Raw genomic sequence first — 26,191 nt, forward strand, 5'->3', positions numbered from 1 at the left:
AGGTTTCTTTTTATTCATCGAAACATTCGATGGCGGAAGCCCAGATTGTGGCCAGACTACGATGCTGGATAAGAGATTCTCCCTCCTGCACCGTCAGCCTCTAGGTGGCAGCAGTTCCGCCAGTGACCTCTAGGTGTCAGTAGTTCCCGCACATACAGTCATACCCGGCGGCCGCTAGGTGTCAGCAGTACAGTCACACTCTTTACCCGGCGGCCGCTAGGTGTCAGCAGTTCCGCCAGTGGCCGCTAGGTGTCAGTAGTAGTCACACTCCTTACCCGGCGGCCGCTAGGTGGCAGCAGTTCCACCAGTGGCCGCTAGGTGTCAGCAGTTCCGCCAGTGGCCGCTAGGTGTCAGTAGATCCCGTACATACAGTCATACTCCCGCACATACGGCCGCTAGGTGGCAGTAGTACAGTCATAGTAGGGACCCGGCGGCCGCTAGGTGGCAGCAGTTCCGCCAGTGACCTCTAGGTGTCAGTAGTTCCCGCACATACAGTCATACCCGGCGGCCGCTAGGTGGCAGTAGTACGGTCATAGTGGGGACCCGGCGGCCGCTAGGCCGGAAGTGACGCGAGTACGTGGCACCGCCCCTTACGTCCCCTCTGTCTCTGGCGTGGCGGACATGCTGCGGCTGCCATAACCGGATCCCGCTGTAGTCTGTTCCCGCCGCCGCCATGCCGGCCTACTTCCAGCGCCCCGAGAATGCCCTGAAGAGGGCGAACGGTGAGTGCGGGGGGGAAGCCTGACAGCCATCCCCGCTGCGCCGTGTGCGGGATCTGGGCCTACACCGGGGACACCTGGGGGGGGGGGGAGGAGACAACAGAGAGACCGAGAGATAGGACCCGGGGAGATGCCGGGGTGGGGGGAGGAGACGAGGCCAAGGGGAGACAACAGAGACAGACAGACTTACCCGGGGGGAGGCAGGAGGCAGATGGGGGGCGGTGTAGGGGAGACAGGCAGATGCCGGGGTGGGGGAGAGACAGGAGGCAGATGGGGGGGTTAGAGAGACAGGCAGATGCCGGGGTGGGGGAGAGACAGGAGGCGGGGGGGGGGGGGGAGAGACAGGAGGCGGGGGGGGGGGAGAGACAGGAGGCGGGGGGGGGGGGGGGGGAGAGGCGGTGTAGGGGAGACGGGCAGATGCGTGGGGTGGTGGTTAGGATGGGCAGATGTGGGGGTTAGGATGGGCAGATGTGGGGGTTAGGATGGGCAGATGCGTGGGGTGGGGGTAAGACAGGCAGATGCGTGGGGTGGGGGTAAGACAGGCAGATGTGTGGGGTGGGGGTAAGACAGGCAGATGTGTGGGTTAGGACGGGCAGATGCGTGGGGTGGGGGTTAGGACGGGCAGATGCGTGGGGTGAGGGTTAGGACGGGCAGATGCGTGGGGTGGGGGCAGGACGGGTAGATGCTGGGGGGGGTAAGACGGGTAGATGTGTGGGCTGGGGGTAGGACGGGCAGATGTGTGGGCTGGGGGTAGGACGGGCAGATGCGTGGGGTGGGGGTAGGACGGGTAGATGCTGGGGGGGGGGGGGGTAAGATGGCAGATGCTGGTGAGACTGTTAACAGATGCTGGCAACATGGGGGCGGTTGTGTCGCTGTCAATAGGGGGGGGGGGGGGGGCGCTAGTTGACATATGCTACCAGCACTCTTTCTGAGTGGGAAGATGGCTCTTTTGGTGGGGCGGTTGTTTGGCAGATTCCAGCGACACTTTGTGGTCAATAGATGTCAGCAACACTTTGTATGTCAACATATGTTAAGTTCTGTCTCCGTGTACTGTTCGGTTGTATGCCCTCTGTACATCGCTGCGATACACGTATGGTGCCCATATAAATGTAATACTGGTGGTGAGATTGGCAATATTGTGGGTGTCGGAGTTAAAAGATGCTGGGGGTCCAGGAAGGGGGTCAGTGGTAAGCAAATGCTGGGGACATAGAAAGGGGGGTTGTGGGAGACACATTCCATGGACATGATAGGGGGGGGGGGGGGGCGGCTTGGGGGGCTTGGACATGGCTGAGTCGGCCAAATGCACCAACCTTCAAAAGGTGATAAAGTAGAGAGTGATAAACCATCAGCTCTGGCCTGCCACGTCAAATACTATGGGGCGGATGTATTCGGCCTGGAGATTTGATAAAGTAGAGATTGATGACACTGCAGCCAATCTGCTCCTAACTGTCATTTTTCAAACATCCTTTACATTGACAGGAGAGTATTGTCTAATGTAACACTTAAGGCCCCCATATACTATGCAATTTGGTCCCTATTCTGGCAGATCGGACTGAGAAATCTTGTGAAATCTGCCCATATTGCATGTATATGACATCTGATCTGTGCGCGTCGGACCCCCTACCGGGTGGCAGGAGCGAGATCACATGGCACACATCGTATGTGTAAGGGGGAGATCTGATGCGACTTCTCCCTTCATAGAATTAGCGTAGTTTCAGTCCATTAGGGGATAACTGTATGGGGGCTTGGTGCTCAGATGGTAGGGACACTGGGAATGCATACAGCGCAGATGCCGGGGGGGGGGGGGGGGCGGCGTATGGGGGTACACCTTGGTGGTAGTGGAGATGCAGTAGACTGTACATACACTGCACTTGCTGTATGGGTCAGTGATTGGTCTCTGGGAGGTGCCTGCTTCTTATCTGGTTACTGCTGATTATGTGGAACCGTCAGCTGCTATTCTAGATAAATACAAACCCCACACAGAGTAATTCCATATTTCCTCCATTGTATGTTTCATCTGTAACTGGGTCACTTCCACATTGCAGAAGCTGCCGGCCATACATAGACTACATTGTGGTTCTTCCTGGTAGCCCTCTGTGTGCCCATCCATAGTCCTCTGCCCACGCATATCACTCCCACTATTGCCCCTATAGTCACTTGCCCACACCAGCCCCCCCCCCCTTTAGCCCCCTGCCTACGCCAGCTCCCCTGAATCTCCCTGCATGTACATATCCTCTTTGTCATGACCGATCTTTATGGATATTATTTTTAGAATTCCTTGAAGTTGGGAAGAAGCAGCCGGCTCTGGATGTTTTATATGACGTGATAAAAAGTAAAAAGCACCGAACATGGCAGAAAATCCACGAGCCGATTATGCTGAAGTACCTGGAGCTCTGCGTGGACCTCCGCAAGAGCCACCTCGCCAAGGAGGGTCTGTACCAGTACAAGAACATCTGCCAGCAGGTAAGGCTTCATGTGTCATCGGCCTGTCCGTCTCCCCTCTAATCGTTGGTGGTATCGGGTTATATGCTATATCTTCGGCTGTAGTCTTCCTTCCACTTGTGGAACGTCTTCCGCTGACGCCATTGTTCCTCCTCCTTTGCCAGGTTAATATCAAGTCTTTGGAAGATGTGGTTCGGGCCTACTTGAAGTTGGCGGAGGAGAGGACTGAGGCCGCCAAGGAGTCTTCTCAGCAAATGGTTTTGGATATTGAAGATCTGGACAACATCCAGACTCCAGAAAGGTATCGGGAATGTTGCGTAGAGTTGGCTTGCTCGGTACATTGGCCCTAGAGCCATGAATCCGCTGTGAGTCTATGTTGTGCTGATAGAGGTTACTGCTCCCATAGTGTGCTTCTGAGCGCCGTGAGTGGAGAAGACACCCAGGACCGCACAGACCGCCTGCTTCTGACACCATGGGTGAAGTTCCTCTGGGAGTCTTACAGGCAGTGCCTGGACTTACTACGAAACAACTCTAAGGTGGAGCGCCTGTACCATGACATCGCCCAGCAAGGTGACTACCGCTAGACGAGAGCTCTATGTCAGACTGATTCCAGGCTTCTCTATATCTCCTGTCTGTGTTTCTATGTCCACAGCCTTCAAGTTCTGCCTGCTGTACACCAGGAAGGCCGAGTTCCGGAAGCTGTGCGACAACCTGCGGATGCACCTGGGTCAGATCCAGCGACATCACAATCAGAGCACGGCCATCAACCTGAACAATCCAGAGAGCCAGTCCATGCACCTGGAGACCCGTCTGGTTCAGCTGGACAGTGCCATCAGCATGGAGCTCTGGCAGGTGCGAATGTCACTCACGCTGCAGCTCTGTACACCCAGGTGCCGGCCAGCTGTGGCTCCCCACGTTCTCTCTGATCAGCAGTCAGTCACGGGTAATGCTTTTCTTGTGCTTGCAGGAAGCCTTTAAAGCGGTTTGAGGATATCCATGGGCTGTTTGCCTTGTCCAAGAAGCCACCGAAGCCTCAGCTGATGGCGAATTACTACAACAAGGTGTCCACAGTCTTCTGGAAGTCGGGGAACACTCTATTCCATGCCTCCACCTTGCATCGCCTTTACCATCTCTCCAGGGATATGAGGAAGAATCTCACCCCAGATGAAATGCAGAGGCGAGTGCCCGCGGGCGTCATTGCTGCACAGTGCATGGTCTTTCTCTCCCTCCTGTGAGAGTGAAGAGTGTTCAGGATGTGCTACATTACAGTGGAAGGAATATTAGCAGTGTGGCCACTGTGATGCCAGCGCTGTCAGTCACCTTCCAACACCCTGTGTCCTCATGGTTACGTGCCGGCTGCTGGGACTGCCCTGCCTGTGTAGTGACCATAGCGTTCCTCTCCTGTGTTCCCTACTCCGTTATACATCCATACTAGTCAGTTATACCAGTGAGGTTATATAGAATATGACTGCAGATAAGAACTACTTGGCCCATCAAGTCACAGTTCCTAGATGAGGCCGCACCAGTGACGTATACAGAACTGGGCACAGTATCTAGATGAGGCTGCACCAGTGACCTATACAGAACCGGACACAGTATATAGATGAGGCCGCACCAGTGACCGATACAGAACTGGGCACAGTATCTAGATGAGGCTGCACCAGTGACCTATACAGAACCGGGCACAGTATCTAGATGAGGCCGCACCAGTGACCTATACAGAACTGGGCACAGTATCTAGATGAGGCCGCACCAGTGACCTATACAGAACTGGGCACAGTATATAGATGAGGCCGCACCAGTGACCTATACAGAACTGGGCACAGTATCTAGATGAGGCCGCACCAGTGACCTATACAGAACTGGGCACAGTATCTAGATGAGGCTGCACCAGTGACCTATACAGAACCGGACACAGTATATAGATGAGGCCGCACCAGTGACCGATACAGAACTGGGCACAGTATCTAGATGAGGCTGCACCAGTGACCTATACAGAACCGGGCACAGTATCTAGATGAGGCCGCACCAGTGACCTATACAGAACTGGGCACAGTATCTAGATGAGGCCGCACCAGTGACCTATACAGAACTGGGCACAGTATCTAGATGAGGCCGCACCAGTGACCTATACAGAACCGGGCACAGTATCTAGATGAGACCGCACCAGTGACCTATACAGAACCGGGCACAGTATCTAGATGAGGCCGCACCAGTGACCTATACAGAACCAGGCACAGTAACTAGATGAGGCCGCACCAGTGACCTATACAGAACTGGGCGCAGTATCTAGATGAAGCCGTACCAGTGACCTATACAGAACTGGGCGCAGTATCTAGATGAGGCCGCACCAGTGACCTATACAGAACTGGGCACAGTATCTAGATGAGGCCGCACCAGTGACCTATACAGAACTGGGCACAGTATCTAGATGAGGCTGTACCAGTGTCCTATACAGAACCGGGCACAGGACCTAGATGAGGCCGCACCAGTGACCTATACAGAACCGGGCACAGTATCTAGATGAGGCCGCACCAGTGACCTATACAGAACTGGGCACAGTATCTAGATGAGGCCGCACCAGTGACCTATACAGAACTGGGCACAGTATATAGATGAGGCTGCACCAGTGACCTATACAGAACCGGGCACAGTATCTAGATGAGGCCGCACCCAGTGACCTATACAGAACTGGGCACAGTATCTAGATGAGGCTGCACCAGTGACCTATACAGAACTGGGCACAGTATCTAGATGAGGCCGCACCAGTGACCTATACAGAACCGGGCACGGTATCTAGATGAGGCTGCACCAGTGACCTATACAGAACTGGGCACAGTATCTAGATGAGGCCACACCAGTGACCTATACAGAACTGGACACAGTATCTAGATGAGGCCGCACCAGTGACCTATACAGAACTGGGCACAGTATATAGATGAGGCCGCACCAGTGACCTATACAGAACTGGGCGCAGTATCTAGATGAAGCCGTACCAGTGACCTATACAGAACTGGGCACAGTATATAGATGAGGCTGCACCAGTGACCTATACAGAACCGGGCACAGTATCTAGATGAGGCCGCTCCAGGGACCTATACAGAACTGGGCGCAGTATCTAGATGAGGCCGCACCAGTGACCTATACAGAACCGGGCACAGTATCTAGATGAGGCCGCTCCAGGGACCTATACAGAACTGGGCGCAGTATCTAGATGAAGCCGCACCAGTGACCTATACAGAACTGGGCGCAGTATCTAGATGAAGCCGCACCAGTGACCTATACAGAACTGGGCGCAGTACCTAGATGAGGCCGCACCAGTGACCTATACAGTGGCATTATTACTACTTTCTGCGGCTGATAACTAAGCACCTGACCTATCCTCATTGCTTTTGTTACATTGCTGTATTCTGCAGGTCACTTGCTGTTTCCCTGAGCCCCCCCCCCCCCCCCACCAGTCACATGCTGCCTCCCTCCCGGTACCCATGCTGCATCACCCACTTACCCCGTTTTCCCCGTTACAGGATGTCGACCAGGGTCCTGCTGGCCACCCTCTCCATCCCCATAACCCCGGAACGCACGGACATTGCCCGGCTGCTGGACATGGATGGCATTATATTGGACAAGCAGCGCCGCCTTGCCACTCTGCTGGGACTGCAGGCGCCCCCAAACCGTGTCGCCCTCATCAATGATATGGTGAGATCTCCCGACACTAGGTGTAAAAGGCTTCTACAAAAGTAACTAGTGGTGATAGTTTGGCTGCAGTACCGCCGGCCGCCGGTTGGTGGTGATCTGTTCCAGACAATTATTTATTTATTATTATTTATTAACAGTTTCTTATATAGCGCAGCATATTCCGTTGTGCTTTACAAAGGAGACAGTGATACAACAAAACAGGGTATTTACAGACAGTCAAAATGTAGGAGGGCCCTGCTCGCAAGCTTACAATCTATAGGGAAATAGGCATTGATACATAAGGATAGATACTGTATTCTTTATTGCATCGATTCCACCAGAACGCAAGGTTCTATGACTGGTCTACCTGGGGGTCTAGCAAACAGGCTGTAAGCGACCAGAGATTTCTTGTGGAGAACCCCCCCACGTCAGGATTGGTACTTAAGTGTTAGATACGGTTCTGTCATTTTTCCCTTTTATTTTATTTCTGAAATTGCATTTAACCTTGTGTGTACTTTTAAAAACATTGTAATATTTTGTAACTATTTTCTAAAGCTCTGTAGTATGTCTAGGAATAAATAATACACATTCTCAGTCCTGGTTCTGTGTTAAGACTCATTAGCCTCAGAAGAGAACGCTCCAGCGTGTTACCATTTGTATATTGTATTGTGCGGGCAGGTGCGAGCCAAGCCGCCCCTTGCGCAGTTTCAAGCGCTAAAATCAGGGTTTGGCTGGTGGCAGTGTACCTCAAGTAAAAGGACCCGAGAGTCCAAAGTGAACCCCAGTCACGGCCGGAGCTGCTCAGATTGACGTATCGGAGCAGGCGCCCGGTGGGTCCGTGACAATATCCCTAAGCTGCCGTTTCCAGCGCTTTGTCAGCCCAGTATGTTGTGTGACCTGGGGGTGGGCTATGGGAAGCTACTTTATAGAGAGATGAAGTGGTCTCGTATCCGTTATTGTCTGTATGGGGGTTCTAAGCTGTCTGTGTCTTAGGTTCGCTTTAACGTGCTCCAGTACGTGGTCCCGGAGGTGAAGGAGCTGTACAACTGGCTGGAAGTGGATTTTCATCCCCTGAAGCTGTGCGACCGCGTCACTAAGGTAGAGTGCTCTGCGCACTGCGGCGTCATGTCTGGCGGACGGGTTAGCTAGACCATTGCGGTGTAATATATGCGCTGTCCTGTGCAGGTTCTGGAGTGGGTGAGAGAGCAGGCAGAGAAGGAACCGGATCTTCTGCAGTACATTCCGCAGCTACAGAACAACACCATCCTGAGACTGCTGCAGCAGGTAACTGCGGCGTGCCGTGCTGGCATCTGTGGTCCTTACTCTGGACCCCTGACTGGCGCTTACGTGATCTATGCTCTTCCTAAATCTCTCTCTCCTTGGTCAGGTAGCGCAGATCTATCAGAGCATCGAGTTCTCGCGTCTCACCTCACTGGTGCCTTTTGTTGATGCCTTTTTGCTGGAAAGAGCCATTGTTGATGCTGCCCGTCACTGTGATCTGCAGGTGAGGAGCAGGGTGGGGGCGTGTCCTGAGCGGGTGAGGGGTGGGGCTAATGCAGCACATTTCATTGACTTGCTCTGTGCATCTTACTGAGCAGTGTTATTTCTGATGTGCTAGAACAATACGAAGGTAAATTAGCAGCGTAACTATACACTGTTACCGCTGCCAGTCCCCTTCATACATGTGTCATGTGTTGTAACCGCGACGTTAACGCTGTGCCTCCCTCCCACAGGTCCGTATAGATCACAGCTCCCGTACACTAAGCTTTGGCTCGGACCTGAATTACTCTACGCGGGAAGATGCCCCCGTTGGTCCTTTCCTGCAGAACATGCCATCGGAACAGATCCGGAACCAGCTGACTGCAATGTCCTCTGTGCTGTCTAAGGCGGTGGCTACGATTAAGCCTCCGCATGTCCTGGTTAGTGCCGGTGGTCTCTGATATACCTGCTGCCAGTTAGTGGCTATACACCCGCCCTGTGACATCTGGTTATTGATGTCCTGGTTAGTACCGGTGGTCTCTGATATACCTGCTGCCAGTTAGTGGCTATACACCCGCCCTGTGACTTCCGGCTACTGATGTCCTGGTTAGTACCGGTGGTCTCTGATATACCTGCTGCCAGTTAGCGGCTATACACCCGCCCGGTGACATCCGGCTACTGATGTCCTGGTTAGTGCCCGTGGTCTCTGATATACCTGCTGCCAGTTAGTGGCTATACACCCGCCCTGTGACATCCGGCTACTGATGTCCTGGTTAGTACCGGTGGTCTCTGATATACCTGCTGCCAGTTAGCGGCTATACACCCGCCCTGTGACATCCGGCTACTGATGTCCTGGTTAGTACCGGTGGTCTCTGATATACCTGCTGCCAGTTAGTGGCTATACACTCGCCCTGTGACTTCCGGCTACTGATGTCCTGGTTAGTACCGGTGGTCTCTGATATACCTGCTGCCAGTTAGTGGCTATACACCCGCCCTGTGACATCCGGCTACTGATGTCCTGGTTAGTACCGGTGGTCTCTGATATACCTGCTGCCAGTTAGCGGCTATACACCCGCCCTGTGACTTCCGGCTACTGATGTCCTGGTTAGTACCGGTGGTCTCTGATATACCTGCTGCCAGTTAGTGGCTATACACTCGCCCTGTGACTTCCGGCTACTGATGTCCTGGTTAGTACCGGTGGTCTCTGATATACCTGCTGCCAGTTAGTGGCTATACACCCGCCCTGTGACTTCCGGCTACTGATGTCCTGGTTAGTACCGGTGGTCTCTGATATACCTGCTGCCAGTTAGCGGCTATACACCCGCCCTGTGACATCCGGCTACTGATGTCCTGGTTAGTGCCGGTGGTCTCTGATATACCTGCTGCCAGTTAGTGGCTATACACCCGCCCTGTGACATACGGCTACTGATGTCCTGGTTAGTGCCGGTGGTCTCTGATATACCTGCTGCCAGTTAGTGGCTATACACCCGCCCTGTGACATCCGGCTACTGATCTCCTGGAAGCCAACAAGGAGCTAACCAGTCACCATGTTCTCTTGTCAGACATTGCCCCCATCTGGGGTTTCCTTTCCCGTGTAGTTTTCCCAGCCAACCTTGTCTTTGTGTTCCCCTTAGAAAGAGAAGGAGGAGCAGCAGCAGCTGTCAATCGCTGCTTTCCAGAAGAACTCCAGAAAGGAACATCAGCGCATCCTGGCACGCCGACAGACCATTGAAGAGCGGAAGGAACGGCTGGAGAATCTGAACATTCAGAGGGAAAAGGAGGAATTAGAGCAGAGAGAAGCTGAGCTGCAGAAAGTGCGAAAGGCGGAGGAGGAGCGGCTGCGGCAGGAGGCGAAGGAGCGAGAGAAGGAACGTATCCTCCAGGAACATGAACTGATCAAGAAAAAGACCGTGAGGGAACGACTGGAGCAGATCAAGAAAACTGAGCTGGGCGCCAAAGCTTTCAAGGACATAGACATTGAGGTGGGTGGCGCGGCGCGGGCGGCTGCTGTGCGCAGGAAGCACATCTCATTGACCTGCTCTGTATCTTTCGGTGCAGTGTTATTTCTGATGTGCTAGAGTAATATGAAGGCTAATTAGCAGTGTAACTCATAGTTACCGCTGCCAGTCTCCTTCATACATGTTGTATACGTGTCCGGCGTCTGAGGCTTGGTGTTTATGTTGAGGTTTAAGAACGGGCAGGGTGCGACACTATGGCTAGCAGAAGACCCTATCCTGAACCTAGTTCTTGCTCCCCATGACCTACAACCAGTAATATTCGAGGGGTTGAACCGCTCCTGAATCTGTCTGGACTGTTTAGATGAATGAATTCCATATTCTGTTATCTGCACCCTTTCCAGAACCTGGAGGAGCTGGACCCAGATTTCATCATGGCAAAGCAGGTGGAACAGCTGGAGAAGGAGAAGAGAGAGTTGCAGGAACGCCTGAAGAACCAGGAGAAGAAGGTATGGTCTGATGAGTGGGTCACAAGCCAATTGTGACAGTTGGATGGTTGGGCTCTGTGTGTGTGTGTGTGTGTGTGTGTGTGTGTGTGTGTGTGGTGGGGGGGGGTGGGGGTGAGGATGTGGTTTGGCAGCTCTGGTCTGGGTGCTGTGTGGGCTTTCAGCTGGGTGGTTCAGGAGCTGTGTGGGATAGTGGCTGGCCAGAATTCGTGTTTTGGTGGAAAGGGCTTGTGCTGCCCTGGTTAGGCATTGTGTAGACTAATAGATGCCTGAGGAGGGCGGAGATGGGCGTTGTGTAGACTAGTAGATGCCCGAGGAGGGCTGGCATGGGCGTTGTGTAGACTAGTAGATGCCAGAGGAGGGCGGAGATGGGCGTTGTGTAGACTAGTAGATGCCCGAGGAGGGCGGGCATGGGCGTTGTGTAGACTAATAGATGCCTGAGGAGGGCGGAGATGGGCGTTGTGTAGACTAGTAGATGCCCGAGGAGGGCTGGCATGGGCGTTGTGTAGACTAGTAGATGCCAGAGGAGGGCGGAGATGGGCGTTGTGTAGACTAGTAGATGCCCGAGGAGGGCGGGCATGGGCGTTGTGTAGACTAGTAGATGCCCGAGGAGGGCTGGCATGGGCGTTGTGTAGACTAGTAGATGCCCGAGGAGGGCGGAGATGGGTGTTGTGTAGACTAGTAGATGCCCGAGGAGGGCGGAGATGGGTGTTGTGTAGACTAGTAGATGCCCGAGGATGGGGGGTTGGGCGTTGTGTAGACTAGTAGATGCCCGAGGAGGGCTAGCATGGGTGTTGTGTAGACTAGTAGATGCCCGAGGAGGGCGGAGATGGGCGTTGTGTGGACTAGTAGATGCCCGAGGAGGGCTGGGATGGGCGTTGCGTAGATTAGTAGATGCCCGAGGAGGGCGGAGATGGGCGTTGTGTAGACTAGTAGATGCCCGAGGAGGGCTGGGATGGGCGTTGTGTAGACTAGTAGATGCCCGAGGAGGGCTGGCATGGGCGTTGTGTAGACTAGTAGATGCCCGAGGAGGGCGGAGATGGGCGTTGTGTAGACTAGTAGATGCCCGAGGAGGCCTGGGATGGGCGTTGCGTAGACTAGTAGATGCCTGAGGGGGGCTGGCATGGGCGTTGTGTAGACTAGTAGATGCCCGAGGAGGGCTGGCATGGGCGTTGTGTAGACTAGTAGATGCCCGAGGAGGGCTTGCATGGGCGTTGTGTAGACTAGTAGATGCCCGAGGAGGGCTGGCATGGGCGTTGTGTAGACTAGTAGATGCCCGAGGAGGGCTGGCATGGGCGTTGTGTAGACTAGTAGATGCCCGAGGAGGGCTGGCATGGGCGTTGTGTAGACTAGTAGATGCCCGAGGAGGGCTGGCATGGGCGTTGTGTAGACTAGTAGATGCCCGAGGAGGGCTGGCATGGGCGTTGTGTAGACTAGTAGATGCCCGAGGAGGGCTGGCATGGGCGTTGTGTAGACTAGTAGATGCCCGAGGAGGGGGGGTTGGGCGTTGTGTAGACTAGTAGATGCCCGATAAGGGCTGGCATGGGTGTTGTGTAGACTAGTAGATGCCCGAGGAGGGCTGGGAAGGGCCTCGTGTAGATTAAGTAGCTGCCTATGTTGGGCTTTGGGATGGGCTGGGCCCTGTGTGGGCTGGCAATTGCTGGTTCGGGCCCTGTGTGGGCTGGCAGCTCGCTCATTGCCTGTTCATATTGCTTTAGAAATGAATCTAGAACCATCTCTGCTTATTTTGTAGATTGACTATTTTGAGAGAGCGAAACGCTTGGAAGAGATTCCCCTGATAAAGAAAGCGTATGAGGAGCAGCGGATCAGTGACATGGAGCTGTGGGAGCAGCAGGAGGCTGAGCGGGTAAGAACACCATATCCTGTACTGTAGTCTCTGGCACTGTTCGTAATCCGTCATCGTTACCTGTGGATGATGGGTTCCATTCCAGTGCAACAGCAATCCCCACTGAGCAGCCGGACTAAGTCACCTTGGTCATTGTGATTTGGGAACAGTAATCCGTGTGTCGTGTTTCTGCCATTGTTCTGTGTGTGCGTCTCGTCTGTCTCTCAGTGTGTCTATCTCTCGGCCTCCTACAGATTAGCACCCTGATGTTGGAGCGGGAGAAGGCCGTGGAGCACAAGAACAGGATGTCCAGGATGATAGAAGACCGCGATCTGTTTGAGTCCAGGCTGAAATCTGCCCGGCAGTCTGTGTACGAGGTAATGGCCCAGTTCCTCTGGGTTCTATATAGCAGCCGATCTATCAGATCATGTACAGAAGGTCCCGACCAGTCAGACCCATGCGTTGTATGTAATAAAGTCTAAACCAATCATATTAATATTATCCCTGAACAGTGCGGCTGCCGGCTTCCTTTATAAAGGACCACTAGACGCCGACGTTGTTATATTAATGCTTCGCACTGATCGTAACCGATGGCAGTTCTCTGCCAGCGTGTTCCATTCCGGTGCTAGATCATTGCCAAAAAATACACGGGGACTGATTCCGCTAGGTCAGTCTGTGCTATTTCTGGATACATCTATATTTATTTACAGTGTCTTATATAGCGCAGCAGATTCCGTTACAGCGTCTTATATAGCGCAGCAGATACTGTTAGTGTCTTATACAGCGCAGCAGATTCCGTTACAGTGTCTTATATAGCGCAGAAGAATCCGTTACAGTGTCTTATATAGCGCAGCAGATTCCGTTACAGTGTCTTATATAGCGCAGCAGATTCCGTTACAGTGTCTTATATAGCACAGCAGATTCCGTTACAGCGTCTTATATAGCGCAGCAGATTCCGTTACAGTGTCTTATATAGCACAGCAGATTCCGTTACAGCGTCTTATATAGCGCAGCAGATTCCGTTACAGTGTCTTATATAGCGCAGCAGATTCCGTTAGTGTCTTATATAGCGCAGCAGATTCCGTTAGTGTCTTATATAGCGCAGCAGATTCCGTTACAGTGTCTTCTATAGCGCAGCAGATTCCGTTAGTGTCTTATATAGCGCAGCAGATTCCGTTACAGTGTCTTATATAGCACAGCAGATTCCGTTACAGCGTCTTATATAGCGCAGCAGATTCCGTTACAGCGTCTTATATAGCGCAGCAGATTCCGTTAGTGTCTTATATAGCGCAGCAGATTCCGTTACAGTGTCTTATATAGCGCAGCAGATTCCGTTAGTGTCTTATATAGCGCAGCAGATTCCGTTACAGCGTCTTATATAGCGCAGCAGATTCCGTTAGTGTCTTATATAGCGCAGCAGATTCCGTTACAGTGTCTTCTATAGCGCAGCAGATTCCGTTACAGTGTCTTCTATAGCGCAGCAGATTCCGTTAGTGTCTTATATAGCGCAGCAGATTCCGTTAGTGTCTTATATAGCGCAGCAGATTCCGTTACAGTCTTATATAGCGCAGCAGATTCCGTTACAGCGTCTTATATAGCGCAGCAGATTCCGTTACAGTGTCTTATATAGCGCAGCAGATTCCGTTAGTGTCTTATATAGTGCAGCAGATTCCGTTACAGTGTCTTATATAGCGCAGCAGATTCCGTTACAGTGTCTTATATAGCGCAGCAGATTCCATTACAGTATCTTATATAGCGCAGCAGATTCCATTACAGTATCTTATATAGCGCAGCAGATTCCGTTACAGTGTCTTATATAGCGCAGCAGATTCCGTTAGTGTCTTATATAGTGCAGCAGATTCCGTTAGTGTCTTATATAGCGCAGCAGATTCCGTTACAGTGTCTTATATAGCGCAGCAGATTCCGTTACAGTGTCTTATATAGCGCAGCAGATTCCGTTAGTGTCTTCTATAGCGCAGCAGATTCCGTTAGTGTCTTATATAGCGCAGCAGATTCCGTTACAGTGTCTTATATAGCGCAGCAGATTCCGTTACAGTGTCTTATATAGCGCAGCAGATTCCGTTACAGTGTCTTATATAGCGCAGCAGATTCCGTTAGTGTCTTCTATAGCGCAGCAGATTCCGTTAGTGTCTTATATAGCGCAGCAGATTCCGTTACAGCGTCTTATATAGCGCAGCAGATTCCGTTAGTGTCTTATATAGCGCAGCAGATTCCGTTAGTGTCTTATATAGTGCAGCAGATTCCGTTAGTGTCTTATATAGCGCAGCAGATTCCGTTACAGCGTCTTATATAGTGCAGCAGATTCTGTTACAGCGTCTTATATAGCGCAGCAGATACTGTTACAGTGTCTTATATAGCGCAGCAGATTCCGTTAGTGTCTTATATAGCGCAGCAGATACTGTTACAGCGTCTTATATAGCGCAGCAGATTCCGTTACAGCGTCTTATATAGCGCAGCAGATTCCGTTAGTGTCTTATATAGCGCAGCAGATTCCGTTACAGTGTCTTCTATAGCGCAGCAGATTCCGTTACAGTGTCTTATATAGCGCAGCAGATTCCGTTAGTGTCTTATATAGCGCAGCAGATTCCGTTGCGCTTTACAATTGGAGACAACAGTGATTAAACAAACTGTGTAGATACAAACCGTATTGTCATAACCAGTCACCTGGGTGTCGCAGAGCTGGAACGTGTTTCCTATGGCACATAACACAACGCCAACTAACAGAATAAGAACAGACGGTGGTTTGAGGGAAGTGGAGATTATTTATGCCAGCCCCAAGGTGCCTGGAATTCAGCCCTGTCTGGAGAATGCTCCTGTTGGTCAGCACCAACCAGTCTGATGGCTCACAGATGGGCATGACTCTGGAGAGATGGAGAGTTTAATTACAGGATGCTGCCACAGCCAAAGGCTTCCAAGGAGGCAGGGACCTCATCCCATTTTGGACTGGATGCTGATGAGGATTATTGGGGCTTCATGGGGTAGTACCGCTTCCCAATGCTCTGTTCTGTGGGTAACTGCCTCTCCCTCTGTAAGCTTGGTTCAGTCCTTTGGCTGGCAATGCGGGTGTAGTGGGTGAGGCCTGCTCCTGGCACTGCTCCCTATATCATCTTGTGTTCGGTGTCCCGCAGTGGAACGAGAGAGCGGCTGTTAATATATTGTAGGGTTACATAGAGCGATCTGTAGGGAAGCCGCTGTCACTGAGTTTAATCTTTGTCAACTGTAGGAGAAGCTGAAGCAATTCCAGGAGAGACTTGCGGAGGAGAGGAAGGCGCGCCTGGAGGAACGCAAGAGACAGCGCAAGGCGGAACGACGTATTAACTATTATAGAGACAAGGAGGAGGAGGAGCAGAGGATAAAGGACGAGCAGCTGAAAAAGGGTATTTTCCTTCATCCCCCACCCCACAAAACCCTCATGCATTGCAGTCTCTGTCCCATCATGCCTTGCCACAGTTTTGCTGTTTAAGAAATGCTCAAACTATGGCAAAGCATGATGGGATATGTAATTTCACAACAGAGGGCCACACTAGGCACATGCCTGGTCAAGAGAGCCTCATAGTGTATTTATAATTATCATTCATTTATAACGAGGGATCCGCATCGCATGACAATACATAGATGAGCAAAACACAAGAAATAACAAATTACAGTACATGGTACATAAGGGCACTGGCGTTGGGGGGGGGGGGGGGGGGGGAATCGGGGCACTGGCATCGGTGTCGGGGGGGAGGGGATCAGGGCACTGGCGTCGGGACATTATCAGGGTGGCAGAGATATGTACTATGAGGAGAGCTTTCATTGTAAAGGGGTGACAGAAGTTATGGGTATAGTCTGCGTCAGTGGCGGCCAGCTCTAGTCCCAGAGAGCTACCAACAGTTACAGTTTTCCAGGTCTCCACAGAATCTATTAAAGTAATTTGCTCCACCTGTGGGTCTCTTAAAGAAAGTCAGTCCGTATTGAGTGCACCTGGGTAGCGGCTAAGTGGTCTGGAAAACGTGGACTGTTGATAGCTCTTGAGGACTGGCGTTTGCTGCCCCCGGTCTACGTTCTCCAACTTCTGATACATCCGAGCTGTGTATCATCCCTGTAGAGATGTGACCATTTCTCGTGCATCCAGTCTGGGGGCTATGCAAGACACTGGTCTCCTAACGGGCCCTTTAACGTAAGCCCCTCAGGAGCGGACGCCTTCTATGTGCAGCTCATTCCTTCGGAGCTACAATCACAGGAGCCCACCCACCTTGTGGTGGCCCCCAGCTGGATAATGATAAACGTGTTTTTCCAGCATGTAACAATCCCTCTTTCATTTCTCTGTTCAGGTTACCGAGAGCACCTGGCGTTGTGTAATAATATAATGACCTATCCGGGAGCGTTGCGGCCACTCATTTCTCATTTCCTTGTTTCAGAGCATGAAGAGCGCGAGCGGATTGAGAATGAGAAGAGAGAAATTGAGCAGCGGGAATACCAGGAGCGCATCAGGAAGCTGGAGGAGGTTGAGCGCAAGAAGCGCCAGCGGGAGCAGGAGATTGAGGAGCGGGAACGGCGGCGCGATGAGGAGCGCCGTGGTGGTGATGATTCTTTCAGAAAGGTGTGTTACGGTCTAAGTGGCACATAGTGGGCAAGGTGCCGCGTGTTCCCGTTGTATACACAGTTGGGATTTAATCGGAAGCACCGTCATCTTCATCAGCCCCCCCCCCCCCCCCCCTTATCTCCATAATAGGAATCCTCCCGCTGGGGTGACAAGGAGGCCGACAGCGGTTGGCGACGGGCTGCGGATCAGGCAGATGAGCGCAAACCTGCTCCTCCTCCCGATAGGTAACGATTTTATGCCTTCTGGCAGCTGTATATCAGAAGTGGTTGGTTCCGTAACCATAAGTCTTATGTGCGTATATGAGCGATTACGCCAAATCTCCACAATACTGGAGATGCATTTATTTTACGGCTTTATTTTAGGGAATGGCGCAGGGCAGGTCAAGATCCCGAGAAGCCAGAAAAAACAGAAGTTGAGGATAATGCTCCTGACCAAGATGAAGTCCCCAGTTTCAAGAAGGACAGTGAAAGTCTTCCGTCACGTTTGGATGACGGCAAAGCACGATTTGGTGGTGACCGAACACCACCACGCCGTACACAAATTGAAGACAAGGGCCCACGGCGTGAAATTGAAGAGGACAAAGTGTCATGGAGAGGTTCAGAAGATGCTGGTCCTAAGCGAGGCATTGATGAGGATCGTACACTCAAGAGGGGCATTGACGATGACCGCGCTCCAAGGAGAGGCTTTGACGAGGACCGCGGGCCCAGGAGGGGCTTTGACGAGGACCGCGGGCCCAGGAGGGGCTTTGACGAGGACCGTGCTCCCAGACGAGGCTTTGACGATGACCGTGCTCCCAGACGAGGCTTTGACGATGACCGTGCTCCCAGGAGAGGTTTTGACGATGACCGTGCTCCCAGGAGAGGTTTTGACGATGACCGTGCTCCCAGACGAGGTTTTGACGATGACCGTGCTCCCAGACGAGGTTTTGACGATGACCGCGCTCCCAGGAGAGGCTTTGACGATGACCGCGCTCCCAGGAGAGGCTTTGACGATGACCGCGCTCCCAGGAGAGGCTTTGACGATGACCGCGCTCCCAGGAGAGGCTTTGATGAAGATCGCGGCCCCAGGAGAGGCTTTGACGAAGATCGCGGCCCCAGGAGAGGCTTTGACGAAGATCGCGGCCCGAGGAGAGGTTTTGATGAAGATCGTGGGCCACGCCGAGGCTTTGATGAAGATCGTACACCTCGCAGAGCTTTGGATGAAGAACGTTCATCATGGAGAAGTGGGGATGATGACAAGGGTCCCAAGCGAGGCGGCGATGATGACCGTGGTCCAAGGAGAGGTGTGGATGATGACCGTGGTCCAAGGAGAGGTGTGGATGATGACCGTGGTCCAAGGAGAGGTGTGGATGATGACAGGGGACCCAGAAGAGGTGGGGATGATGAGGACGACAAATCGGCATGGAAGCCCCTAGGGCCAACTCGACCAGGTAATGTGATTTTTGTTGGGTCTGACAGGCGTAGGGTTTTTGGGGGGTATTGAGTCTGGCAGGCAGAGAGGATTGCTGGGGTGGGGGTGTAGTGTTGGTGCGAATGAGTGTCCGTGATTGGGGGGGGCCTTAGAGTTGGTGTCGAGGTGATGTGTTAAGTAAAATGCCCCCTACAGAATCCTATACAGTCTTGACCCCTGCATATTTGAATGGTGGGCTCGCATTATAAAGAACGTGTCCCCCTGGCAGAGCTCATCAGTATCTCCTGTTGGTGGAGGGAAGGGGGAGGTGCTGGAGACTGGTACATTATTTCGGACAGTCCTTTGGGAATGTGTAACGCTTTTCTATAATTCCAACTGTTAGACCTCTAATCCAATTGCTTTGTTTTTCTCCCTGACCAGGGGGCTGGCGTGACCGTGAAAAGGCCCGTGAGGACAGCTGGGGTCCACCCCGGGAAACACCTGCTTCTGAAGACCGCGAGATCTCCCCAGAAGAGAAACTGCCAGTTCGGTGAGTCTGCATGACTTGTGCCGTGTGTGGGGACGACAGTGGCCTGTATGGTAGGTCTAATAATCAATGTTTCCCCAGAGAGGAATCTGCCTGGAGACGTGGAGGGGAGAGACTGGCACCCAGTGACCCGGACAGAGAAGAAAGTCAAGAGACAGATGACAGAAAACGACCCTTGAAGACAGACCAGGGAGAGCGTACGTCCCATTGACATAATTGGTTTCTAGTTTTTTAGCGGTACTTGTTTCCTAGCATGGCGCCCATCGCATACCTTAATTAGTGGTATGCGATGGGACCTGATTTTAATACTGCATCGCATGCAATTACAATGGCATGCGATTCCTAATTGTACAGGCACCCTGATGGGGGATTACTATGTTAAATGCACCCCCATTGTTAACGCTAAGCCACCGAGCCTGAAGCATAGCGAGTGCAGCGAGCCCCGGGAGGGGATGCGGAATACATGTGAAGTTATCCGCGGGGCTCGCCACGCTTTGGGCTCAGTGTCTCGCTGCGCTCGCCACACTATAGAATAGACTCCACGCCGACTTGGATAGTGGGGTATGAAAATGTCGGAGGATGCGTACCGCTGCGCTCGCCACGCTTTGGGTTGGCGTTAAAAATGGGGTTGCATTTACAATTAAATCATTGTTTTGATTGCATCGCATTCGATCTGGTCGCATGCAATGCGATCAAAACGATGGCATAAGATTAAAATCGTGGGCGGCGTGCTAGGAAACAAGTACCTTTTGAGCTCATTTGGTAAGATGGACGTATGATGCGCGCTGCCCAGGCCATGAAGCCTCAGAAATGATAGTTGGATCCATTTTGTGGCTTGTCTGTCTTCGGGGTTTTATAGATTTGCAGCGGGATAATCTTCTATGATGGGTATATAAGATGTGGCCCTCCAGCTGCTGGGGAGCTACAATCCCTATATACCCAGTCAGTTGTAGCATTTGTCATAGCTGAAGGCTGCTCTAGAGGTGCCCAGACCCCGAGGAGGCGGCTTCTTCAGGAACTTACAAGTCTTATTGTCCTTCTGTATTCCAGCGAGCCCATGGCGGAAAGCGGAGGAGCGAGATGAGCGCAGTACCCCCCCGCGCCGAGCACCACCGCCAGTGGACAAGGAGAAAAGTTCATGGCGCACAGACAAGAAAGATGACAAGAAAGATGACAAAAAAGAGGACAAGGAAATGCCTCGTCGTGTCAGACTGGAGACAGATGAGGACGGCTGGACGACTGTGCGCCGCTAGGTACGTCCATGGTTCTGCTATATGCTTGTGAATGTGGGTTTAGCATCCAGTGCTGCCCGCCTCTCCGGTACATGGGGAACGTCGGCGGTGCCCCACCTCTGGCATATTATGTCCAATAAGATGTCTTTGTCCTTTGTGTTGTCCTTGCGGGACTGTCTCGCAGGTTGTATGTGGTGTAGATATGACTGGCCTCTGTCCTTCTGATTCCAGGATTAAGTGCTCCCCATTTGTAGAGCATTATGGGCCGTATGTGCAACATGGATCTGCGGTGATTGCATGAAGCAGAAGAATACCCAGCGGCTCAGTAATACGATCATGTTGCTCCTGGAAAAACGACTTGGTATCTATCGACCAATCATTTTAAATAAGACGAGGGTTCCTAGATAGGTTTCTATATTTATCAGCCAGATGGTCATCTATCGGCGCGTTCCACCCGCTGCATCGTCCTTCATAATACCCAAGTGAAGGAGAACATAGTTTGTCTGGTTTTAGCTTTCTTCTTTCCCTGATTTCTTCCCTCGTTGCTGGGTGGTGTCCGGGATAATACGCACTTTGATGTTTGGTCAACACAGGATTTCCTGCTGCTTATTCCATTAAAAAAATAAATAAAACATCTGCAATATTCAGTGTCTGCCTTTCACTGCAAACGTGTCTCGGATGGGTGATGGGACACTGGTTTGGGGGAGATGAGGGATGGTCAGCACCCATCCCGGGACCACTTGTTCTTATAGATGAAATGCAAAGTTATCATTTACTTGTTTGGAGAATGTTTTTCTCCTGTGTCTGAGGTCATGGCGTTCATAACAACGCCGAGATACGGTCTACTAGCCCCACACCAAAGGTGCACAACTTATTTGAGACTCAAGGTGTAGCCTAAGTTGGAATCTCAGCACCTTCACTTCCTCAGTATTGTGTTTAGGGAATGATCTGTGTATGAACTCTAACCCTGTACTGGATGATAGAAGGGGGGCATGTCCTCCGTAACCCTGTACTGGATGATAGAAGGGGGGCATGTCCTCCATAACCCTGTAATGGATGATAAGGGGGCATGACCTCTGTACTAGATGACAGAATGGGGGGGGGGGGGGGTGGTCTTGGTAACCCTGTACTGGATGATAGAAGGGGGGCATGTCCTCCGTAACCCTGTAATGGATGATAAGGGGGCATGACCTCTGTACTAGATGACAGAATGGGGGGGGGTGGTCTTGGTAACCCTGTACTGGATGATAGAAGGGGGGCATGTCCTCCGTAACCCTGTAATGGATGATAAGGGGGCATGACCTCTGTACTAGATGACAGAATGGGGGGGGAGGGGTGGTCTTGGTAACCCTGCACTGGATGATAGAAGGTAGGGGCTTGGCATTATGCTCAGATCAGCTGTAGCTACAAAAGGAGCGGAGAGACATTTCTCTTTGCATTGTCTGACTGTGTGCTTGCTGTATATTGTGTACTGTATTAACAATATCCCTGCCTGTCAGAAGTATTTCTTCTGCGGCAGACGTCAGGGGCCCCAGGGATAACGGTGGGGTAGAGAGTGTGGTCACGTTCCAGCACCAGAAAGGATAAAACTTCTGGCTGCCTAGACAGCCCTGGCTCCTCCCCTCTACCTCGCCTCTGAGGCCTGGCTCCTCCCCTCCTCTACCCCACCTCCTAGGCTAGCTACTTTCAGTTTCAGTTGTGCTGGCAGGAGCCAACACGCATTTTAGAAAGGAGCTGCTTTTAGCAGCCTAAACTTTGTTTTTAATTTTTTTTTTATCCTTTTTACACTGACTATTGGTCAGTGACAGAGCAGCAGCGCTGGGGGTCTGTTAGACCCCTGCACTGCGCTCCATCACCTGGGATCCAGCAGCCGCACACCTCCCACGTGGCTTCCACAGCGGGGGTGTCGGCTGGCTCCAGGCACTGAGGAGCCGGGACGGGGACCGGGACTTCAGCGGTGACAACCGCTTTCAGGTAACGCGCTCCCCGCTGGGAGCGTGCGCATACGCGCATGTAATAGCGGCTGAGCAGCTCGGCGAGGGGGATCGCCGGGCTGCATTAGCAAGTGCTCAGAACTGCCACCTTTCAATAGGCTGTGCACCCTGCCCCGCTGGACCACCAGGGAGACTTGAGTGTGGGCAGCGGCGTCGGTATGCGGGGCCGCCCGGCAAGCGCCGGATCTCCGCCATTTTACCGACGCCGCATGAGTCATTAATCCCAGGTGGCCATTTGCTAGTAGGGAGCCTCTCCTCACACAGCCCCTCTCCCGGAGACAGGAGCTAGGATGTACCCACGTTAGTTTCCAGCCCTGATCTCTTCCTGCCTGCCTGCTGCATGGTGATAGAGGGACACGGAGAGCACTTTGCCAGTCCAGGGTCCACCTCTTCACAGCCAGGCCATTTGGGCAAATCTCCCCTGTACCTCTCCTACTGGAGCACAGGGTACAGTACTTTATGCTCCTGCCGGCCATAGTGCTTTGCGGAGCTCAGTGCCACTTTATTATTTGTATTATATGTGTGCTGTGTCTTATACTGTGTTATCACCATCACTGCATGTCAGAAGTATAGTGTTACCTGTACCAGTGTAGCTGCCTCTTGTACAATGTCAAAGGACAGCGATAGTGACACAGGGGCTCCTATATTGGGGTCCTGCACACATTACAAGGCTGGCCCGAGTACCACCGGCCAGCCTGGGCAGTTGTGAGTATAGCCTGATAGCGGTCCGAGGCTACCCTTTCACAAAGGGGCGCCATTGTAAGTGGACGGAGCTGGCCAGGAGGGGAGCTTACCGCAGGGTTTGCTCCCAGAGGCCATGACACTTCCCCAGCTATCACGCGGCTCTGGCGGTTATTTTAACATACTTGACACCCCTGCACGCTGCTGGCGGCTCCGGACTGATGCTGCCAGGGCTGTGCTCCAACATGTCCCTGTCTCCCAGCTGCATCTATGACTGCAGCAGCTCCCCCAGGTTCTGTGATCAGACAGTGGGGTTTAGAGCATAGTGGGACAGTATTGGGCTCATAGCACTCCTGTGTTATATACCATGGTGTTGTTGATTGGCCTGTGGCAGCTCATCTCCTTATACTGTCTCTTATCCAGTGATTCCATCTCTGGTTACCTATACCTACTCTCTCTGTGTGTGTAGTGTAGAAGTGTATATAATGGCAGGTGGAAAGTGTATAACTCAGGTTACACTGTCCTCTGAGGGGCCTGCTTTATGCAGCATCGGCCCCTGTGTTCCATCCCAAAGGGATGTCCCTGCTGCCTTCCCTAATGTATTTTCCTCTGTATTACTGCTACCACTGGGTGACAGAGATATCGTTAGATCTCTGCAATAAAAAAGGCCTCTGCTTGTGCAATGTGTATCTGCTGGCAGGCAGGCAGACACCCCCTTTCTGTGTTCTCAGATGACAGTTTATGGGGGGACAGTTTGCAGCCAGCTAGGTCATACAGAGGACAGCAGGAAGTCTTATATCCTGCTATCAGGGTGACAGGTCACTCCCGAATGCACAGATACTTAAGGTGCCCACACACTAGAACGATTTTTGGGCTGAATGACCGATTTCCGATAAATCGGCCGATTTTGGTCCGATGCGCGCTCCCGTGGATCTTTAGCTGAATCTTCTGATCTTACGTGCTGCACAAAAGATCAGAAGATTTAACAAAAGATCCATAGAAACACACACGGGATCTTTAGAAAAATCTTTGGTAAAGATGTGCGCTTGCCTGAAATCTTCTGTCCAGGACGGAACAAAGATTTCAAGGCTAATTTATGCGCAGATCTTACGATCGCAGATCTTTCTAGTGTGTGGGCACCTTAAGGGCTTGTAACATTGCACTGTCGCATACAGAGCTGGTTGTGGTGTGTACGCACAATACAATCCAGTGTGGGATCTGACTGTGTAGTTGGAATTACATTAGGATCACATGCAGATCGCACATTTGAGATCATGATGCACCCTCTTGGAAGGCCACAAATGTCTATATGAAGTCTAATGCAGATAGCAGGACTTGTATGTAACTAACTCATAAGTTAGCAAAGATTTCTATAGCAAGTCAAATAGCAAAGGAATCTCAGTGTGTGCAGCCATTACAGTTCTGGTCCAGACACTTGTAAAGTGTAAAAGACCTCTGCAAACTCTCAAACCCTGTCGGCCATAGTCCAGGTCTGTGTAAACCTAATAAAGAGCTCAATCAGCAACGCTCCCGTCACTATCCAGACGAGGCGCACGGCTAGGAGGATTCAGTCCCCACAATACCAGGGGTTATTTCATGCTCTGACAGGCCACTATGGCAAACGTCACTATCCAGACGAGGCGCACGGCTAGGAGGATTCAGTCCCCACAATACCATGGGTTATTTCATGCTCTGACAGGGCGCTATGACAAACGTCACTATCCAGACGAGGCGCACGGCTATGAGGATTCAGTCCCCACAATACCAGGGGTTATTTCATGCTCTGACAGGCCACTATGGCAAACGTCACTATCCAGACGAGGCGCACGGCTAGGAGGATTCAGTCCCCACAATACCAGGGGTTATTTCATGCTCTGACAGGGCGCTATGGCAAACGTCACTATCCAGACGAGGCGCACGGCTAGGAGGATTCAGTCCCCACAATACCAGGGGTTATTTCATGCTCTGACAGGGCACTATGGCAAACGTCACTATCCAGACGAGGCGCACGGCTAGGAGGATTCAGTCCCCACAATGCCAGGGGTTATTTCATGCTCTGACAGGGCACTATGACAAACGTCACTATCCAGACGAGGCGCACGGCTAGGAGGATTCAGTCCCCACAATACCAGGGGTTATTTCATGCTCTGACAGGGCGCTATGGCAAACGTCACTATCCAGACGAGGCGCACGGCTAGGAGGATTCAGTCCCCACAATACCAGGGGTTATTTCATGCTCTGACAGGGCGCTATGGCAAACGTCACTATCCAGACGAGGCGCACGGCTAGGAGGATTCAGTCCCCACAATACCAGGGGTTATTTCATGCTCTGACAGGGCGCTATGACAAACGTCACTATCCAGACGAGGCGCACGGCTAGGAGGATTTAGTCCCCACAATGCCAGGGGTTATTTCATGCTCTGACAGGGCGCTATGACAAACGTCACTATCCAGACGAGGCGCACGGCTATGAGGATTCAGTCCCCACAATACCAGGGGTTATTTCATGCTCTGACAGGGCACTATGGCAAACGTCACTATCCAGACGAGGCGCACGGCTAGGAGGATTCAGTCCCCACAATACCAGGGGTTATTTCATGCTCTGACAGGGCACTATGGCAAACGTCACTATCCAGACGAGGCGCACGGCTAGGAGGATTCAGTCCCCACAATAGTAGGGGTTATTTCATGCTCTGACAGGGCACTATGACAAACGTCACTATCCAGACGAGGCGCACGGCTATGAGGATTCAGTCCCCACAATACCATGGGTTATTTCATGCTCTGACAGGGCGCTATGACAAACGTCACTATCCAGACGAGGCGCACGGCTAGGAGGATTCAGTCCCCACAATACCATGGGTTATTTCATGCTCTGACAGGGCGCTATGACAAACGTCACTATCCAGACGAGGCGCACGGCTATGAGGATTCAGTCCCCACAATACCAGGGGTTATTTCATGCTCTAACAGGGCGCTATGGCAAACGTCACTATCCAGACGAGGCGCACGGCTAGGAGGATTCAGTCCCCACAATACCAGGGGTTATTTCATGCTCTGACAGGGCACTATGACAAACGTCACTATCCAGACGAGGCGCACGGCTATGAGGATTCAGTC

At 52.2% G+C, this 26,191-nt stretch overlaps 1 protein-coding gene and 3 non-coding genes across 4 annotated transcripts; all 4 read left to right on the top strand.

Annotated features, from left to right (window-relative positions):
• The first annotated feature begins 564 nt into the window (after nucleotides 1-564).
• On the top strand, nucleotides 565-21,043 carry EIF3A (eukaryotic translation initiation factor 3 subunit A). The gene is given in 24 exon segments (XM_083149931.1): nucleotides 565-722; nucleotides 2,992-3,182; nucleotides 3,326-3,462; nucleotides 3,568-3,731; nucleotides 3,814-4,013; nucleotides 4,129-4,146; nucleotides 4,148-4,338; nucleotides 6,686-6,857; nucleotides 7,830-7,934; nucleotides 8,022-8,120; nucleotides 8,224-8,340; nucleotides 8,570-8,755; nucleotides 9,950-10,297; nucleotides 10,675-10,779; nucleotides 12,530-12,643; nucleotides 12,877-12,999; nucleotides 15,867-16,020; nucleotides 17,044-17,225; nucleotides 17,358-17,452; nucleotides 17,591-18,657; nucleotides 19,059-19,167; nucleotides 19,246-19,361; nucleotides 20,215-20,417; nucleotides 20,628-21,043. Coding segments are annotated over 23 exon segments (4,245 nt in total). The 5' UTR covers nucleotides 565-673; the 3' UTR covers nucleotides 20,628-21,043.
• LOC146012822 (small nucleolar RNA SNORA19) lies at nucleotides 8,393-8,522 on the top strand. Its single transcript, XR_014445822.1, has one exon. It is a non-coding gene; the product is annotated as a small nucleolar RNA SNORA19 (small nucleolar RNA).
• Nucleotides 10,334-10,458, top strand: LOC146012823 (small nucleolar RNA SNORA19). Its single transcript, XR_014445823.1, has one exon. It is a non-coding gene; the product is annotated as a small nucleolar RNA SNORA19 (small nucleolar RNA).
• LOC146012828 (small nucleolar RNA SNORA54) lies at nucleotides 12,675-12,794 on the top strand. Its single transcript, XR_014445827.1, has one exon. It is a non-coding gene; the product is annotated as a small nucleolar RNA SNORA54 (small nucleolar RNA).
• Nucleotides 21,044-26,191: the final 5,148 nt, after the last annotated feature.

This window comes from Crinia signifera, chromosome 6, assembly GCF_055691185.1.
Source record: "Crinia signifera chromosome 6, ASM5569118v1, whole genome shotgun sequence".
Taxonomy (NCBI): domain Eukaryota; kingdom Metazoa; phylum Chordata; class Amphibia; order Anura; family Myobatrachidae; genus Crinia; species Crinia signifera.